This window comes from Megalobrama amblycephala, linkage group LG22, assembly GCF_018812025.1.
Source record: "Megalobrama amblycephala isolate DHTTF-2021 linkage group LG22, ASM1881202v1, whole genome shotgun sequence".
In the NCBI taxonomy this organism is placed as follows: domain Eukaryota; kingdom Metazoa; phylum Chordata; class Actinopteri; order Cypriniformes; family Xenocyprididae; genus Megalobrama; species Megalobrama amblycephala.
In genome coordinates, this window is record NC_063065.1 from 24,932,986 (window position 1) to 24,953,519 (window position 20,534).

Genomic DNA, 20,534 nt, shown 5'->3' on the forward strand with positions numbered 1-20,534 from the left:
CATCCATGTTAGTATGTTACAGCTGAAGACTGTGCAGCCACAGGGGTGTATATATAATGTCGAACATGGCTCATCATCCAATCAGATCATCCATTAGGAAGTTCAGATCTTTAGATGTGTTAACAATGTTATAAACAATATTTTTGGTTCAAATGATGCTGAAATTTGTGATTTTATTTCCCATTCGTCCCTGAGTAGATTATGAAGAACAGCTGACCCTCAGCTGCTGAGCCCAGGATGGAGGTTTACTGGCATATCCAGCTCTCTCAGCCTCATCCTGATTCATAAATGGCTCCATTAGAGTCTTCTGCAACAGCGCCACCTAGAAACACATCATAAATACTGTCACCTAAGAAAAAGACAAGCCCTAATAGACTGTCTGAAGATGATACTTCGTATGTTTGATTGTTAAGTCTTTATTTTAAAGTAATATATTATAGCAAATATTTTTTAAGATGTATAATAAACATGATCATGACAACATATTAGTTTGAAATCACATGTAGTAATACCTCTGAAAAGTCATTTTTCTCTGCTTTTCTGATAGCAGATTCGGCCATCCAGTTCCTCAACACGTACCGTGGGTTTATTCCTGAACAATAAAAACAATTTCAATGAGTTCAACAAACATAAATAACTATAAATACAACATAACACATCGTAAAACAACATACACTACCATACATATTAATAGAGAATATAGTTGTTTTATATTGTAATAATATTTCACAAAATTACAATTTTTAATGTATTTTTGTTCAAATAAGTCAAACATAACAGACTTCTTTCAAAAACATTACAAAATCTTACCAAGCCCAAACATTTCAGTGGTAGTGTACCATGACATACTGTAACAATATATAAAAAACATAAAATATAACATTGCATCATATAACATACACCAAAACATACCTTGCATTCTGTGCTGCCGTGCTGCATCTGAGTCACTTTCTACAAATAGCAAAGATTATAATCAATTGGGGTGTGGTGGGAAGAACAATTTGCCCTTAGTTATGGAACAAACAGTGTCAGTTTTATTTTCAAAATATTTTCATTTGTTGAAGAAATTTAAAAAGGTCTTTAAATTTATTGCTAACAGTTTGGGGGAACATGTAGGCTCTATTTGAAACTATACACAAAAATGTGTATAGCTTAGTTAGGATACTTAGTCAATTATGTGAAGAAGAGAAGGAAAGAAGGAGTTGTTCAGAGTAGCCTATTGAAAAACAAGGGAAGCAAGGCTAGATAAATTCTATTTAGGAGGTGAGATGTGAAAAATAGGGTGAAGTTTTTATTACCTGACTTAGACTCACAGGTGACCTGCACGCCTGTCTCGATCACCCGCTTTCACTACACAGTGCACACCGCCATCTACTGGCTAAAACAAGTATAAATAACCTGCTATGGCTCCTACAAATGGATTATCCGTGTCATAAATATGTTTGTTTAGAGTTTATCAGCACACTAAACTGACTGGAGTTATAAATTGTAAACTTTCCCCTTAATGACGATTAAACACACGTCATCTGCCAATAAGTGCAGACATTAAAACACTAACCAACATTATAGAGACTCCAGCAGTTTAATCACGCGCATCTCTCGCCACAGATAAAAAGTGAAAGTAAAAGAAAGGTGTTTCGCCATTTTAAACAGACCGTCGATTCCTTCCAATACAAAATATATTATTAAATGTTTAATGGAAACTTCTCTAAAACATTACTTAGGAATTTATGTGTAGCTACTTGATGGAAAAGATTGAGGAGTTTGTGAATCGGTTGGCTACGTAGATAAACTTTGATGAAGGTGACTGTATACGTCTCGAGACCCTTTACAGGTGACTTCCACAGGTGACTACGATTTTCTTTGAAAGGATGTGCTTGACATTTTCCATCCTAAAGTAAACGAGATTTCTTTTGTGTATCGTGCTGTATGTGATGATTTTTCAAAAGACTAATATTATTTGAGTGATCGCAGATGTCTCATATCTATTTCTCCAACTCTCACGATCCAGTCAGATCAATTCTAACGATGTTTAATTACTTTAGTTTTGTGTTTATTCGCCATTTCCATTCAGAGTCAGTGGAGATTAGACTGTTTCAACTGTTCAGCTTCATTATGGATGACATACAAACATCCAGAGATGAAGATTTTTCTCCAGGATGCAGGTACTTTGAATAAACATATTAAAACCCTTCTATGGGCTATATAATAAAATATAGCCTATGTCTGTCAGCTAATATATGTCTGTCTCCAAAACAATTAAAAAACGTAATTTTTTTATGACATTCTGTTTCTATCAGTGTTGGGGAAGCTACTCTGAAACTGTAGTTTGACAAGTTACAAGCTACTCATAAATTCAAGTAGCCTAGTTAAAGTCAAGCTACCTTTTTGAAAAAGTAGTTAGCTACTCTACAAATTATAATTTGTAGAGTATGTATGTATAAATATACTATCAAATGACATAATCATTGTAATGACATAGCTTATTACAAATAACTATAACTGAAGAATGTTTAAGTAAGATGTCTGGGGTTTAAAACAAAGCAATGCACTACAATTATGATTTCAAAGCGTACTGTTTTATTTTGTAAACTATATCAAAAGATACAATAGGCTACTCAGATGTAGCCTATATCTCACACTGACTCCCTTTGCACGCTTTATATATAATACATTCAGAATTTTAATATAGGCTAAGTTTTGTTTTTCATGATACGAGAGGACCGACCACCAATTGCACTCTGCAGTTTCAGAAGAGATATACATATAAATGCACTAGGATTCATGCTCAAAATTTCTACCATAACCACGGGACATACGGCACGGGACAAACATATGCAATAATAAGAATAATAAGCAATGTAAATGCAGAATTTTTGTATCAATATTTTTGAAATTCTATTCCAATTATTTGTAAAATGACTTAAAATCTTAAATGTCTCACTATAAATTGCTATTCTTATTATGGTGGAGCCTTTGTTTACACATTACATCTGCACTTTACTATACACCCTCACTGATTTCAGAAGCACCCTCAATTTGATTCTGGAACCGGACCTGCACTTAAAGGCCGGAACACACCAAGCCGACGGTCGGCCGTCGGGCAGTTTTTCTTCGTCGGCCGACTAAAGGCCAGAACACACCAATCCGACGCCGACGAACTAGTGGAGACGAAAGCAGACTGCAGGGTTGGCTCACGTCGGCAGCGTTTGTGTCCAAAGTTGCCCTGACACACCAAACCGACGCTAAACAGCCGACGGCCAAGCAGCACATCAGTTCTGCGCCTGCGTGAGATGAAATGCCTTTCAGAAACAGCAGGCGGCAGTAGCTGAGCAGCCAATCAGAATGATCAGATGGCCCGACGGACCGACGAGCTCCAACGCCGATTCAACATTTCGAATCGGCCGAAAAAAGGCCGACGAGGACCAACTTCAGCCGACGGTGCGGAACAATAGAGAAAACTTAGTCGGCCGACGAAGAAAAACTGCCGGTGTGTTCCGGCCTTAAGTTTTCTCTATTGTTCCGCACCGTCGGCTGAAGTTGGTCCTCGTCGGCCTTTTTTCGGAACTTAAATTGGATACACAGAAAAATGCAGGTTAAACTCACAGCACATGCAGTGATGAAGATATGAGACGCGAATCATGCGCTTCTCGCGTGAACATACCAGAGCAACCGATTTTATTAGATCAGCCTTTGCCATGTGATAAGCGCACTAAACTATATCGCGATTTTGTTTTCTGTTCAATTGACGGATGCTTTGCCTATGCAATGACGCAAAACACCGCGTTAGTGATCTTATGTTCATTATAAAATCTGGCGGGACAGATTAGACTAAGGTGGGTCACCACTGTAATAAAATAGTTCACATACATTTGATATAAACTGCAATAAAGCAGGACAATCCATTTAAAAAGGCTATTATTCACCTGTATTTGCTTGAAGTCTTCGACACAGATGGCGTTTTAATTGTTTGTTTATAAATTAAGCGTAACCTTTACTAATCGATGTGTGCAGTGTGAACCCACTCCTGTCCTTTATATAATCATCAGGCGATCTCTTCTCGATGAACTGCTGATGAACTGATAAAGCCGCAAGACGCTTGATATAACAATAGATGGCGGTAATGCACGATTTTAGTTCGTGATCTGAAGACGCTGTGCTGCTTCAATGCATCACAGAACGCAAAACGGAATGTAGCTTGTAGCTTTTGGTCGCGCTACACCGCTACTTGCTGGAAAAAGTAGTTAGGCTAACTCCTGGAAAAGCTACACTGTTTTTAAAGTAGCTGAAATACATACAAGCTACTGAAAAATGTAGTTAAACTAGTAGCGCCGCTACATGTAGGTAAATACTCCCCAACACTGGTTTTTATACATTGTTTTAAATTAAATTTCTAGAAAACAATGTCTAAACCCTATCCAAGGGCTTTTCATTAAAAACCTCTGAAGATCTTATGATGATGATCATCAAAATGAATTAAATCTGTTCTGTTACAGTTCAGTTCAGACTGAGAGATCAGAACCAGAGGCCAGCTGTGTGTCTGTGAGGTGTGACAGGTCTATTGATCATCCAATACATTTTAAGAATGACGATACACGGACTGATGTCAGGTATAACATTTCTAAAAGACATGATTGACATTTTAATATTATGGTGTTTTTGTATTTGTGTTTATGATATTAATACTAGACGTTGTCTTCACCTGATGAGAGACATATGAGTGTAGGTCAATTTACACTTCCAGGTAATGAGCAGCAGGTGCTGATACTGAGGAGGCCTTATATTCAGAGCTCAAAAGATGCCATATTCTGTCCTCAGACCTCAAACACAATAACCTCCTTTAAAATGACTCCTCCAAAATAGCCAACAAATGGAATCAATGCAATACTATTAAACTTTATGAAATTAGTCCTGTTGTTGGTAGAAAACATTATTTCTACTCAGATAATCTCTGGGACCACAATATTATCATCTACTACACATATTGCCGAAAAGGCAAAAATCCACCTGTGTCTGATTCTTGATTCTCTTCATGATGTTTAAGGCCAATCCTGCCACAGAGATCAGCCGTAACAAAACCCATCTGTGAGAAGAATGACCAGTCTATGAATCAACTAGAGGACTGTAATGAAAGCAGGTATGCTGGTGTCAGGTAAACAGTTTATTTTTAAACTGTTTATTCTATTTTATTGTTGATTTGAGATCATCATAATTCAAACACATTAATAATTGTTGTTTATTAATAAATGTTGTTTTTAAACAACATTAATAAATGTTGTTTAAAAATTGTATAAATGTATGAGGTGGCAAGGGCCTTTTACTCCACACACGGTGTAAAAGACAGAGAGTATTGATACAAATACTTTAGCTAAAATAACATGTTTTAATCATGTCTAAATACTTGTTCAAAACAATAACTTTAGCTAAGTTATTTTCTGTTTATTTTGATAGATAAATAATTCACAATTGTTCAATAAATATACTCATTAAAATATGAAAATGAAATTATTTTAAAAGATTCTGAAAGCATTGAAGAAGATCCCATAATAATTTAATATATTTACAGTTGAAATAATAAATTATATTTTATGATATGATATTGCTGGGGACAGGGGCGGATCTAGAAAATTATTTATAGGGTGGCAAAGGGGTGGCATGAGGTCTATGAGGGGTGGCAACACCAAAGCAAGCATCCATGCATTTTTGGAGATTTATGGCCTGACATACACAATTGTGTTCGCAAATATTGTATTACCACAAAGTAGTCCTGTATACCGTTTAAAATTAAAAATAAATAAGATTTCAATATTCATCATGGCACCAAGTAAAGGCACTATATGAAAAACATCAACAGATTCAAAATGAGTCTGAGCTTGTATCACTAAAGGAGATGAGCAGTTTTATTAATATTACACAGGCTACTTCAATGGCATAAATCACATGTTTTAGTGCAAGTTAAAGAACAACAAAAACTTGTTTTTTGCACACAATTTTTTGAGTTTCTGTTATTAACAGAGGTGGGAATGTGTGTGTTCACCCAGAGCACCCTATCAACTACATACTCTAGCAACACCCCAGCAATTGCAGCAACAGCCTATAGCAACCACCTAGCAACACTTTAGCAATCACCCAGAACATCTATATTCTGGCCTAACTGATCAAACTATTTATGTTTTTTAAACAAGACTTTAAGTTGGCTTTATGACAAGCCAGCATAAATGTGTCTTTCAAACTTTTCAGTCTAGTTGAAATGAAACAATTAAACATTTTCTCACAACTATAAACACAATCACAAAACTATGCACCAACTTGTACAAACCTCAAACTTCCAGGTCAAAATAAAATGTTCTAGTCAAAAACTTATTCTTGTCTGACAAAATCAAACTTTGGCCTCAGATGACACACAAAACGTAACAAATACACAGACTACTGCACTGCCCAGTGAACACTAGTGAGATCAATTCATATAACACTGTAACAAAAATACTTCTTACTGGGATTCAGGAATTATTTTGCAGCTCACTGTCTACACTACACTACACTATACAAAAATCAATTTACAGATATAGTAAAATACAGCAATGATTTTTTCTCTTTTTTATTTTACTATTATAAATTGATCTTGCAGTAGTATGCAGCACAATACAATATACTGTCAGTATATAGAGTATATAGAGTACTATAGCAGTGTATTGGTCCTCTGACACAAGACTATATCCCTAGGCAGTCATTTCTCAGTTCTGCAAAAATACAGTACAAATGGCTACAGAGAAAGTTGACAATCACATGTTTGAGGGTGTACAACTTGCTCCAGTTAACTGTACATAGTGAAATTTCCCTCATCTAAAGTACTGGTGTATAAGTTTAAAACCCCTGTAAACTTTTCATTCAGCTCTCTTTTAGATTTTGACTGGTCTGTCATCAGTTTTGCTACCTAATTTTGTCATTGTAAAATGTGTCTTTGTTTTGAGAACTGAACAAATGGCTTGGGAAATTGGGCCATATGAATCACTTATAATGTGTTAGAAATAGAGAAAAGATAAAATACATTTAGATTCTTACCTAACTAGTTTCTGTGATCGGGATCTTCTTATTGATTTCATGTTACCGTTTCGTCGGATGGCAAAAAGCCCATGATGAAAGTGGAGCGGGCGGTCGGTGAATCAGCTCGCAAAAATAACGAAAATTCGAGGACTTCTGAGTTAGCCAAGAAGCAGTAATTTTCCGATTCACAAACAAATGAAAAAACAATTCATACGTGAACTTGGCTACGCTGTGTTTTTGACTCCCAAAGAACCGGTTCATAAGAGTCATTTGTTAATGAAGCGGACTACACTATGCGCGCTGCGTGCGCGTGCAACCGTCATGCAGCTTATTGAAAGACGTGTTTTCTTGCTATTATTTTGCAATACACTGTCTTTTTTATGTCATCACATTGAAGCGCCGCTGCTGAAAAGCAGTAGTACTTGATACACTGCTAACATTTTCTATTTTATTCTCTGATAATTTTGGGGTGGCAGATGGGGTGGCAAAGCTTTTTCTTAGGGTGGCAGTTGCCACCCCGTGCCACCCCGGTAGATCCGCCCCTGGTTGGGGATAAACAGTTTTAGGACCCTTGACCAGATATGTCGAATGAAAGACCAGGAGTCAGAGATGCAATCAATTGATGAAATTTTACTGAAGAATAGTTTGCAGTTTCATCAGCAAAAGTCAGCTCGAGGTCTCACAAGGAGTTCGTGGGCCGCTCTGCGTACATTCACATTTCCACACCAATTATACTCTAACAGAGTCTACTAACTACGTCATCTCTAAGGTAAAAATGATTCTGATTGACTAAGAGAAGATAGACAAGATTAGAAATCTTCTACACATGGACAGATAGTAAGAAGCCCTCTGGCTTGTCAATCACTGCCATGACGTTCCTTGTGAGAGACGTGCACGCTCCAGTAACTTTCCACAGGCGCCGCATGCAATGTTTTTGTCAGGAGACAGGAGTAACAACTGCAGATTATGAGTTACCTGCGGTGAGTCCGACATAATGAATCCACTAACACAACACAGCGAATGCCGGTGGTAAACAAACACTTGTGTTCGAATACTCGAGCACGAGTTTTGGGAGGCATTCCCTCGAAATGAGCTGTGAAGGAGGGGGATTGTTCTCACGTATGAGCTCATTTCAAAAACTCACTAACCGTCTTTGGTTTCTCAGTCGTCAAAAACATCCTCTGTAGCACCTCTAATTCAGAAACACCCTCAATTTGATTCTGGAACTGGACCTGCACTTATACTGAGCCGGAACTTAAATTGGATACACAGAAAAATGCAGGTTAAACTCACAGCACATGCAGTGATGAAGATTTGAGACGCAAATCATGCGCTTCTCGCGTGAACATTCTTATACCCGAACAACCGATTTTATTAGATCAGCCTTTGCCGTGTGATAAGCACACTAAACTACATCGCGATTTTGTTTTCTGTTCAATTGACGGATGCTTTGCCTATGCAATGACGCAAAACACCGCGTTAGTGATCTTATGTTCATTATAAAATCTGGCGGGACAGATTAGACTAAGGTGGGTCACCACTGTAATAAAATAGTTCACATACATTTGATATAGACTGCAATAAAGCAGGACAATCCATTTAAAAAGGCTATTATTCACCTGTATTTGCTTGAAGTCTTCGACACAGATGGCGTTTTAATCATTTGTTTATAAATTAAGCGTAACCTTTACTAATCGATGTGTGCAGTGTGAACCCACTCCTGTCCTTTATATAATCATCAAGCGATCTCTTCTCGATGAACTGCTGATGAACTGATAAAGCCGCAAGATGCGTGATATAACAATAGATGGCGGTAATGCACGATTTTAGTTCGTGATCTGAAGACGCTGTGCTGCTTCAATGCATCACAGAACGCAAAACGGAATGTAGCTTGTAGCTTTTGGTCGCGCTACACCGCTACTTGCTGGAAAAAGTAGTTAGGCTAACTCCTGGAAAAGCTACACTGTTTTAAAAAGTAGCTGAACTACATACAAGCTACTGAAAAATGTAGTTAAACTAGTAGCACCGCTACATGTAGGTAAATACTCTCCAACACTGGTTTTTATACATTGTTTTAAATTAAATTTCTAGAAAACAATGTCTAAACCCTACTCAAGGGGTTTTCATTAAAAACCTCTGAAGATCTTATGATGATGATCATCAAAACAAATTAAATCTGTTCTGTTACAGTTCAGTTCAGACGGAGAGATCAGAACCAGAGCCCAGCTGTGTGTCTATGCCTCATCCAATAAATTTCAAGAATGATGATACACGGACTGATGTCAGGTATAACATTTCTAAAAGACATGATTGACATTTTAATATTATGGTGTTTTTGTATTTGTGTTTATGATATTAATACTAGACGCTAGTACTCCACACACGGTGTAAAAGGCACACCAGCATGGGGTAAAAGGCACAGAGTATTGATACAAATACTTTAGCTAAAATATGTTTTTAATCATGTCTAAATACTTGTTCAAAACAATAACTTTAGCTAAGTTTGTACTATTTTCAGTTTATTTTGATAGATAAATAGTTCACAATTGTTCAATAAATATACTCATTAAAATATGAAAATGAAATTATTTTAAAAGATTCTGAAAGCATTGAAGAAGATCCCATAATAATTTAATATATTTACAGTTGAAATAATAAATGATACTTTATGATATGATATTGTTGGGGATAAACAGTTTTAGGACCCTTGACCAGATATGTCGAATGAAAGACCAGGAGTCAGAGATGCAATCAATTGAAGAAATTTTACTGAAGAATAGTTTGCAGTTTCATTAGCAGAAGTCAGCTCACAAGGAGTTTGTAGGCCGCTCTGTATACATTCACATTTTCACACCAATTATACTCTAACAGAGTCTACTAACTACGTCATCACTAAGGTAAAAATGATTCTGATTGGCTAAGCGAAGATCCAAGGTTTCTCCAAGGTTGAAGTCAGCCCAGGCTCCAACTATAAACAGGAAGGTTTCTCAAAACATAAGATAACATGTTCTAGTTCTGATGAGAAGTACGTATTATTTTCATCTTTATTCTTTAGAGAAGTACATAGAGAGAGAATAGCACTCTGAAATGAGTAAGAGTCACGTAGTCCAGCTACTAGGGTGACCTTTGTGACCTAGTTGTCCAGGGTTTTATAGAAACATAGATCTATGGCTGGATACATGTTGAGAGTGTCTCCAATTGAACAGACAAAGACACAGATATCAGCAGATCTTCTGAAAAGGACATTTCAACAGCCACATAATCATACTATGGTTGTATATGAAAGAAATCACTCAAATCATTTTAATAATAAAAGAGGTTACATATTGATTATTGATTATCACTCTTATTATAATCACTCATGTCAATCATTCAAAAAGGATATATATATATATATATATATATATATATATATATATATATTGAAGAGTCAATGGAATTTTGAGTATCTCCTTTAAATGTGATTAAAATATACATTTTTTTTTAAATATCATGATTTCATTAGAAATATGGTGATTATCTCTAAGGTGGACACCCAACTTAATATATGCTATTTACCATCTGAATCTAACCATGTCATGTCAACAAATGGAAAAGTCAGCAAGCAGTGCTTTTACGCTAAATACCACACTTTTACATATTTCTCCATTATTGAAAAAATGTTGCTTGAATTACCTTGAACTAAACCAGAAATCATTAACAAGACCTTTGTCTCAAATTATAATCAGTAATTTTAGTGATTCTCATTTACTACTTAAATCTACAACATTTTTAAAATATCAAATATTAGATCAAATTAGCACAGAATCAACTTTGTGCTGCTGTCCACAATCGTGTCAAAGATCAGCCGAATATCCACGTGCAGAGCGAAAAGCAGATGTTTTGGAAAGTGCTGCAGCAAGTTTTTGTGCTATCTCATGGTTTAGATGAAAATAAAATCAAAGGTGCCTTTAGCCCCGTTGTACCCTATATGTTATTTGTCTTATGATGCAGAAAACAAAAAATAAATTTCACTCTATATATTTATCTTTATATTTAACTCATGTAATACCATGGTGTTTTAATTTTACAGCCATGAAGTCCTAAACACGTTTAGATCAAATCTGATGAAGAAGTTTGAGCGTCTGTATGAAGGAACAGCAAAGCAGGGAAACCCAACACTCCTGAATGAGATCTACACAGAGCTCTACATCACAGAGGGGGACAGTGGAGAGATCAGTAATGAGCATGAGGTGAGACAGATTGAGACACAATCCAGGAGAGCAGCAACAGAGGACACACCGATCAAATGCAATGACATCTTTAGACCTTTACCTGGACAAGGCAAACACATCAGAACTGTGCTGACAAAGGGAGTCGCTGGCATTGGAAAAACAGTCTCTGTGCAGAAGTTCATCCTAGACTGGGCTGAAGGGAAAGTGAATCAGGACGTCCAGCTTATATTTCCACTACCTTTCAGAGAGCTCAATTTGATGAAGTACAAAACATTCAGTCTTTCAGGTCTTCTTCATGTCTTTTTCCATGAAACAAAAGAAATGGAAATATCCAGTGACAAATATAAAGTGCTGTTCATCTTTGATGGTTTGGATGAGTGTCGTCTGTCTCTGGATTTTCAGAGCGATGTGAGGTTGTGTGATGTAAGTGAATCAGCCTCAGTGGATGTGCTGCTGATGAACCTCATTGCAGGGAATCTGCTTCCCTCTGCTCTCATCTGGATCACCTCCAGACCAGCAGCAGCTGATCTCGTCCCCTCTAAGTGTGTCCATCGAGTGACAGAGGTACGAGGCTTCAATGATCCACAGAAGGAGGAATACTTCAGGAAGAGAATCAGTGATCAGAGTCTGGCCAATAAAATCATCTCACACCTGAAGTCATCAAGGAGCCTCTACATCATGTGCCACATCCCAGTGTTCTGCTGGATCTCTGCCACTGTTCTAGAGAAGATGTTGACTGAAGCAGAGAGTGGAGAGATTCCCAAGACTCTCACTCAAATGTACACACGCTTCCTGATCCTTCAGACCAACATCAAACATGAGAAGGACTATAAGAAGAAACTGACAGATGAAGACATGATCCTCAAACTGGGGAAAGTGGCTTTTCAGCAGCTTGTGAAAGGCAATGTGATCTTCTATGAGGACGATCTGAGAGAGTGTGGCATTGATGTGACAGAAGCATCAATGTACTCAGGATTGTGCACTCAGCTCTTCAGAGAGGAGTCAGGCTTGTATCAGGGGAAAGTCTTCTGCTTTGTTCATCTGAGCATTCAGGAACATCTAGCGGCTTTATATGTGCACCTCTGCTTCACAAACAACAACAGAAATCTATTTGACCCAGTCACCAAACCAGGTTTGTTGTCTATATTTAGGGACTTGTTTAAACAATTTACATTTTCTGAGCTCCATCAAAGAGCTGTGAATGAGGCTCTACAGAGTAAAAATGGCCATCTGGACCTTTTCCTGCGGTTCCTTCTGGGTCTGTCAGTGGATTCTCATCAGATTCTCCTACAGGGACTAATGACACTGAGAAGAAGCCAATCTGACAGAAATGAAAAAACAGTTGAGTACATCAAGGAGATGATCAGGACCATTGACTCTCCAGAGAAATCCATCAATCTGTTCCACTGTCTGAATGAACTGGGTGATCATTCACTAGTGGAGGAAATACAACAGTATCTGAAATCTGGAACAATAATTGAAGCCAAACTCTCTTCATCTCAGTGGTCAGCTGTAGTTTTTGTGTTGTTGACATCAGAGAAGAAGCTGAATGAGTTTGATATTAATACATTTGTTGGAGAAAACAATAAATCTGAAAAACTGAAGGTTCTTCAAAGGCTGCTACCTGTGATTAAAGTTCAGTAAGTATCAGTGAGAACAATCACTTTACTGTTAAAACAAAAGAAAATCAAAAAAAGTTAAATGAATCTTAAAACAACCAAAGATTTATTGTATCAGTTATTGGAGCAATATAGTAGCATATTATAGTAGTTATTTTATTGATGGGAATAATGAAGGGGAGATGTGATTGAGAAACAATACAAGCTGGAGTCAAACTTGCATTAAAACAACTGCCAGCCAATGTCTTCAACATGATTAGTCTTCAACAGGATTAGTTTGAAACAAACGAGTTTAATATTACAAATGAATTAGTTTTTTTGATCCACTTTAATGCTTTATTATTATTATTATTACAAACCCGATTCCAAAAAAGTTGGGAAACTGTACAAATTGTGAATAAAAATAGAATGCAATGATTTGGAAGTTTCAAATTTCAATATTTTATTCAGAATACAACATAGATGACATATCAAATGTTTAAACTGAGACAATGTATCATTTTAAGGGAAAAATAAGTTGATTTTAAATTTCATGGCATCAATACATCTCAAAAAAGTTGGGACAAGGCCATGTTTACCACTGTGTGGCATCCCCTCTTCTTTTTATAACAGTCTGCAAACGTCTGGGGACTGAGGAGACAAGTTGCTCAAGTTTAGGAATAGGAATGTTGTCCCATTCTTGTCTAATACAGGCTTCTAGTTGCTCAACTGTCTTAGGTCTTCTTTGTCACATCTTCCTCTTTATGATGCGCCAAATGTTTTCTATGAGTGAAAGATCTGGACTGCAGGCTGGCCATTTCAGTACCCGGATCCTTCTTCTACGCAGCCATGATGTTGTAATTGATGCAGTATGTGGTCTGTCACTGTCAAGCTGGAAAATGCAAGGTCTTCCCTGAAAGAGACAACGTCTGGATGGGGGCATATGTTGTTCTACGAACTTGGATATACCTTTCAGCAGTGATGGTGCCTTTCCAGATGTGTAAGCTGCCCATGCCACATGCACTCATGCAACCCCATACCATCAGAGATGCAGGCTTCTGAACTGAGCGCTGATAACAACTTGGGTTGTCCTTGTCCTCTTAAGTCCGGATGACATGGCGTCCCAGTTTTCCAAAAAGAACTTCAAATTTTGATTCGTCTGACCACAGAACAGTTTTCCACTTTGCCACAGTCCATTTTAAATGAGCCTTGGCCCAGAGAAAACACCTGCGCTTCTGGATCATGTTTAGATATGGCTTCTTTTTTGACCTATAGAGTTTTAGCTGGCAACGGCGAATGGTACGGTGGATTGTGTTCACCGACAATGTTTTCTGGAAGTATTCCTGAGCCCATGTTGTGATTTCCATTACAGTAGCATTCCTGTATGTGATGCAGTGCTGTCTAAGGGCCCGAAGATCACAGACATCCAGTATGGTTTTCCGGCCTTGACCCTTACGCACAGAGATTGTTCCAGATTCTCTGAATCTTTGAATGATATTATGCACTGTAGATGATGATAACTTCAAACTCTTTGCAATTTTTCTCTGAGAAACTCCTTTCTGATATTGCTCCACTATTTTTCACCGCAGCATTGGGGGAATTGGTGATCCTCTGCCCATCTTGACTTCTGAGAGACACTGCCACTCTGAGAGGCTCTTTTTATACCCAATCATGTTGCCAATTGACCTAATAAGTTGCAAATTGGTCCTCCAGCTGTTCCTTATATGTACATTTAACTTTTCCGGCCTCTTATTGCTACCTGTCCCAACTTTTTTGGAATGTGTAGCTCTCATGAAATCCAAAATGAGCCAATATTTGGCAGACATTTCAAAATGTTTCACTTTCAACATTTGATATGTTATCTATATTCTATTGTGAATAAAATATAAGTTTATGAGATTTGTAAATTATTGCATGCCTTTTTATTCACAATTTGTACAGTGTCCCAACTTTTTTGGAATCGGGTTTGTATTATTATTACTATAACAGTAAAACATTTTAAAACACATGCACACAGCCAAACTCTTATAATAGAGGGAAACAACATCAACTAGACAGAGCCAAAGACTATATAGGGCAAAGTCAAAATATATAAATATGACATAATAGTAGGGGTGTGACGAGATCTCGTGTGACGAGATCTCGCGAGACTAAACTGTGACGAGATTTTTCGTCGAGGCGAAAAGTAGTCTCCTGATGTTTCCATGACAGTGTTAGGATGATTAGGAAAGAATATGCCACCGCTACGTTTACATTACGCCTCCACTTTCATTTTGCTTTGTATTTAAATAAAAAACATTTAATTCAGTTGGATAACGGTCGCCGCCGTTCCATATTTACAGAGAACGCGCGATCGCTGAAAGTGAAAGTAAACGCGAGCGTGCATTCAAACGCGATTTCAATACCTCGCATTTTGAAAGCGGCTCCCTGATGAATACAGATATCTCTCAATATGAAAGCTATTTTAGGCTGGGCTGTGTAGTTGTAACCATATCTCAGCTCTGCATTAAAGAAAAATTTGGTCTTATTTGCACTTTGAATATTGAGAGAGTGCGATTATGGTTGCACTTATTGTAAAGTGTTACCATAAAAATGAATAACAGTTTTCTCTTAATCTTATTAACCACAAACAATAAGGTTTCATTTGTTAACATTAGTTAATGCACTGTGAACTATGAAATAACAATGAATGACTATTTTTATTAACTAACATAAAAAAAGATTAATAAATACTGTAGCAAATATATTGCTCATTGTTAGTTGATGTTGGTTAATACATTAATGTTAATAAATGAGACCTCATTGTAAAGTGTTTTATTTATACTGTTTTTATTTCTATGATCAGTTTGTGGAAAGGAGTTCAGTTAGGAGGTCAAAAGTTGTAGAAGCTCATAAATCATGTACAGTAAGGTCTGAAGAGACTGAAATCAGTTTGTGGCAAAACCTTTTACAGTACTTGAGTATTGTTGTCTTTTACTGCATATGGTAATTCACACTCAGAAAGTAGAACTGAAATGACATTCATTACAAGATGATTAGTTAAAACATTTCAAATACACCTGCAGAATATTTTTTCTAGTCATGTATTTCACCATTGAGGATTTCTTAAAAATAGTGTAAAAATCTTGTCTTGTCTCGTCTCGTCTCGTCTCGTGAGATGCCTGTCTCGTCACACCCCTACATAATAGTATAATAAATCGTGTATAATATGACATAATAAAGCACAAAATATTATAAAAAGGCTATTGTGTTTGATATATCAGTTGATGGTTGTAAAATTCATGTCATGGGAATATTTTGTCTTAATTTTATGCTAGAAAAAGAGTGATTTATCTCTGATCTAGTACTATAAAGTAGTTTTCCTGGCAGTAATGGACAAAAATCGAATATTTTTGTAGCATATTTTTCACCTGCAAGGGAGGCCAAGAATTAATGATAAAAAAATCAAACTCCAAATCTAGCCCAAGAATGCAATTTCATGGACTTACAATTAGAGCAAAGCATGGAGTTAGTTGGGCTAATTTTATGATGTAAATGTCATGTCTGTCTTGTTCTTTTCCACACTGAGAGTTTGTTATCCCGAGTCCATACCATGTCCCATTTGTCTTTCATTTACATATAACTCTCTCTCCCATTGCAATCGGTGGCACCATGACCTCAAGATTCCTGTGTAATTTTTAGAGAATGCCATCTTTTGGTGACCTTTCTTTACTCCATCAACAAATTGTCTATTTTTTTCTCTATTTCCTATTGCTTTCTGTTTTCAGTTCATAGTGTTTAACAAGTATGATTTTCATCTCTCTACAGTTTGAGTGATTGTGGTGTCACAGAGAAAGATTGTGCTGCTCTGACTTCACTTCTAAGATTAAACCCCTCACAGCTGAAACAACTGAATCTGGATAATAGAAAACTACAAGATTCGGGTGTGAAGCTTGTCTCTGTTGTACTGGAAGATCCTGACTGTAAACTGGAGAAACTCTGGTAAGATCATCTCTCTCATAGTCAGACATGTTTTTGTCTTCTAAATCAGGGTTTTTGAAATCTGGCACTGGAGGACCATGGCCCTGCAGAGTTTAGCTCTACCCTGATCAAAATTCTCCTTCCTGTAACTCTGAAGACCTGTATTAGCTTGTTCAGGTGTCTTTGATTAGGGTTGGGGCTAAACTTTGCAGGACAGCGGCTCTTCAGATCCGGATTTGAGGAACCCTGGACTAAATCCTTTGATGTCAATTTTAGGACTTCACTGCATAAAATAAATTTCATACTCAGTATTTTTGTCTTGTTTTGCAGTTCAAATATCTAAACATTCTTAAAGGTGCCCTAGATTCAAAAATTGAATTTACCTCAGCATAGTTAAATAACAAGAGTTCAGTACATGGAAAAGACATACACTGAGTCTCAAACTCCATTGTTTCCTCCTTCTTATATAAATCTCATTTGTTTAAAAGACCTCCGGAAAACAGGCGAATCTCAACATAACACCGACTGTTACGTAACAGTCGGGGTGTACGCCCCCAATATTTGCATATGCCAGCCCATGATCCCAATATTATGAAAGGCATTACACAAGGGCAGACATCTAGATGTGCACAGTTGAATTAACAGACTAGGTAAGCAAGTAAGGACAATAGCAAAAAATGGCAGATGGAGCAATAATAACTGACATGATTCATGATAACATGATATTTTTAGTGATATTTGTAAACTGTCTTTCTAAATGTTTCGTTAGCATGTTGCTAATGTACTGTTAAATGTGGTTAAAGTTACCATCGTTTACTGTATTCACGGAGACAAGAGCCGTCACTATTTTCATTTTTAAACACTTGCAGTAATGCATAAACACAACTTCATTCTTTATAAATCTCTCCACCAGTGTAGCATTACCCGTTAGCCATGGATCACAGCCTCAAACTCATTCAGAATCAATGTAAACATCAAAATTAACACTGTACTTACGTGATTAGACATGCTGCATGACGAACACTTTGTAAAGATCCATTTTGAGGGTTATATTAGCTGTGTGAACTTTTTTTATGTTGTTTAAGGCAAGCGCAAGCTCTTGGGGCGTGGAGCACGAGAATTAAAGGGCCACACACCCTGAATCGGCTCATTTCTAATGATGCCCCAAAATAGGCAGTTAAAAAAATGAATTAAAAAAAAATCTATGGGGTATTTTGAGCTGAAACTTCACAGACACATTCAGGGGACACCTTAGACTTATATTACATCTTTTAACCCCTTAAAACCGGATGGAGCGTCGGCGCTCCCATTTGCGTGTCTCTCTTTAAAAGCCAATAAAAACTGAATCCATATAGGTAGCACAAAAATTCTTTTTGCATACAAATCCATAGACTTTAAACTTTCATATCAAGCCTCCAACATGCTTCTGTTGCGTTGTTTTCACCCTCTAATTAGTCTGAGAAATATGCGTTTACAACAAAAACAGCCCAGCCGCTAACTGAATACAAGTATGTATATTTCACGTGCTCATAACTTCATGAAAAATGCACAGATCATACAAAATGGCACATCAATATTTAAAGCAGATTCTCAAGATTAAAATGAATCCAAAATCAATATAATATATTGCGTTGATCACAAGATATTACTCACGGAATGATTTAACATACTTGGCTAAAAACATGTCTCTCATCTCTCCGGGATGCAGTGTGTATCCAATGTTCCTGGACCCATCCATGTTCGTTTTCCAACGTTGAATAACACAAAATAGATATCATTTTAAAGCTTAGAATCTCATCTTTTTAATGCATCTAACCATTTTGAAAAACTCCTAACGAGTGCTGAGAAGCACCGCTAAACGTACTCGGTTACTAACGTAACCTCGGTTCCCTGAGATACGGAACGAGTACTGCGTATGGGGAAAGGTCTCCCTTTTTCCCCGCTGCTGAAGCCTTTTTCAATAACGCAGTGTAACTGCACCGTCATTGGTTCACTCATAGACAAGTTGTTGAACCAATGGCGGCGCGGCATAGCTGCGCGGCCTATGGCGACAAAGCGCGCGAATGTTCCCGCCGAAATGGGCGGGGTTAAGGGCTATATAAGCGGGCGTTTCGCCATAGGACTTCAGTGTCAATCGACTGAAGCGACGACCCTGAGCCGCAGCCTCGTGGCACGGCAAGTGACGCAGTACTCGTTCCGTATCTCAGGGAACCGAGGTTACGTTAGTAACCGAGTACGTTCCCTTTCGATACTTCACTCGTACTGCGTATGGGGAACGAATTCAACCACGCCGTGCCACGGCTGGGAACGATATAGCTTGCATTTGGCCAACCAAGAGGGGGCCAAGAAGACAAGCGAGAAGGCAAAGCCTAACCGAACCCATGGTTACACTTAAGGAAGATACTTCCTGGGATGGAGTGAAGCGGGACTCGTCGGAGGCCGCTAATCACACCGAGAGAACCCGAGCTTGTAAGGTCGGGACATCGAGATGATAGAACCTGACAAAGGTGGACGGCGAAGACCAACCGGCCGCCTCACAGATGTCTTGGATGGAAACTCCGTTGGACCAAGCCCACGAGGAAGCCATTCCTCTAGTGGAGTGGGCCCTGACTCCTATGGGGCAGTTAGTACCCAGCGAGGAGTAGCACAGGTTAATAGCATCCACTATCCAACGGGAGATGCGCTGTTTCGAGACCGGAGACCCTTTGGTGCGGCCGCCAAAACAAACAAAGAGCTGATCCGACTGCCTAAAGGACCGCAATCGCTCTATGTAGGTCCTCAATGCCCTGACTGGGCAAAGTAGCTCCAGCTCCAGTTCATCCGCCGAGGGAGGAAGAGCAGAGAGCGAAATGACCTGAGCTCTAAACGGAGTTGAGAGCACCTTAGGAACGTAGCCATGCCTAGGTTTCAGAACGACCTTAGAGTCACCAGGCCCGAATTCGAGGCATGCAGGGTTCACAGAGAGAGCCTGCAAATCGCCGACACGCTTAACCGATGCTAGTGCTAGTAGCAGAGCGGTTTTTAGCGTTAGGGGCCTGAGGTCGGCTGAACCCATTGGTTCAAATGGGGCTCCTTTTAAGGCCCTGAGGACCAACGAGAGGTCCCAGGGGGAACAGTGAGAGGGCGAGGAGGATTCAAACGCCTAGCACCCCTCAAAAAACGGATCACAAGCCCGTTTCGTCCCACTGATTGGCCAGCAATAGGAGCGTGGAACGCCGCAATGGCTGCTACGTAAACCTTGAGCGTGGAAGGGGTGCGCCCCATTTCCAAGCGCTCTTGGAGGAAAGACAGTATGGAAGATACGTCACTCTCCACAGGGTCTATGTTGCGTGCCGAACACCAATCAACAAAGACTGACCACTTCTGATCGTAGAGGCGTCTCGTGGACGGGGCTCTAGCCTGAGAAATGGTATTTATGACGTCCCCGGGGAGGCTAGTCGGCTCCCATCGAGGGACCAGAGGTGCAGAGCCCAGAGCTCCGGCTGTGGGTGCCAGATTGTTCTGTTTGCCTGAGAGAGGAGGTCCCGTCTCAGGGGAATCGGCCACGGGGCTCCCAGGAGAGAGCCTGAATAGCTCTGAGGACCAAACCTGGTTCCTCCAGAGCGGGGCCACCAGAAGGACTCTGTGCTGGTCTTCTCTGATGCGCCTGATGACCTGGGGGATCAGTGCGATCGGAGGGAAAGCGTAAAGGAGCGTGCTGGGCCATGTGTGGGCCAGA

At 38.7% G+C, this 20,534-nt stretch overlaps 1 protein-coding gene across 1 annotated transcript; it reads left to right on the forward strand.

Annotated features, from left to right (window-relative positions):
• Window positions 1–2,115: 2,115 nt before the first annotated feature.
• Window positions 2,116–16,944, forward strand: LOC125257742 (protein NLRC3-like). The gene is made up of 6 exons (XM_048174390.1): window positions 2,116–2,165; window positions 4,497–4,547; window positions 5,045–5,137; window positions 11,117–12,898; window positions 16,664–16,837; window positions 16,887–16,944. Exons 1-6 carry the CDS (start codon window positions 2,116–2,118, stop codon window positions 16,942–16,944), a joined length of 2,208 nt encoding a protein of 735 aa, XP_048030347.1.
• Window positions 16,945–20,534: the final 3,590 nt, after the last annotated feature.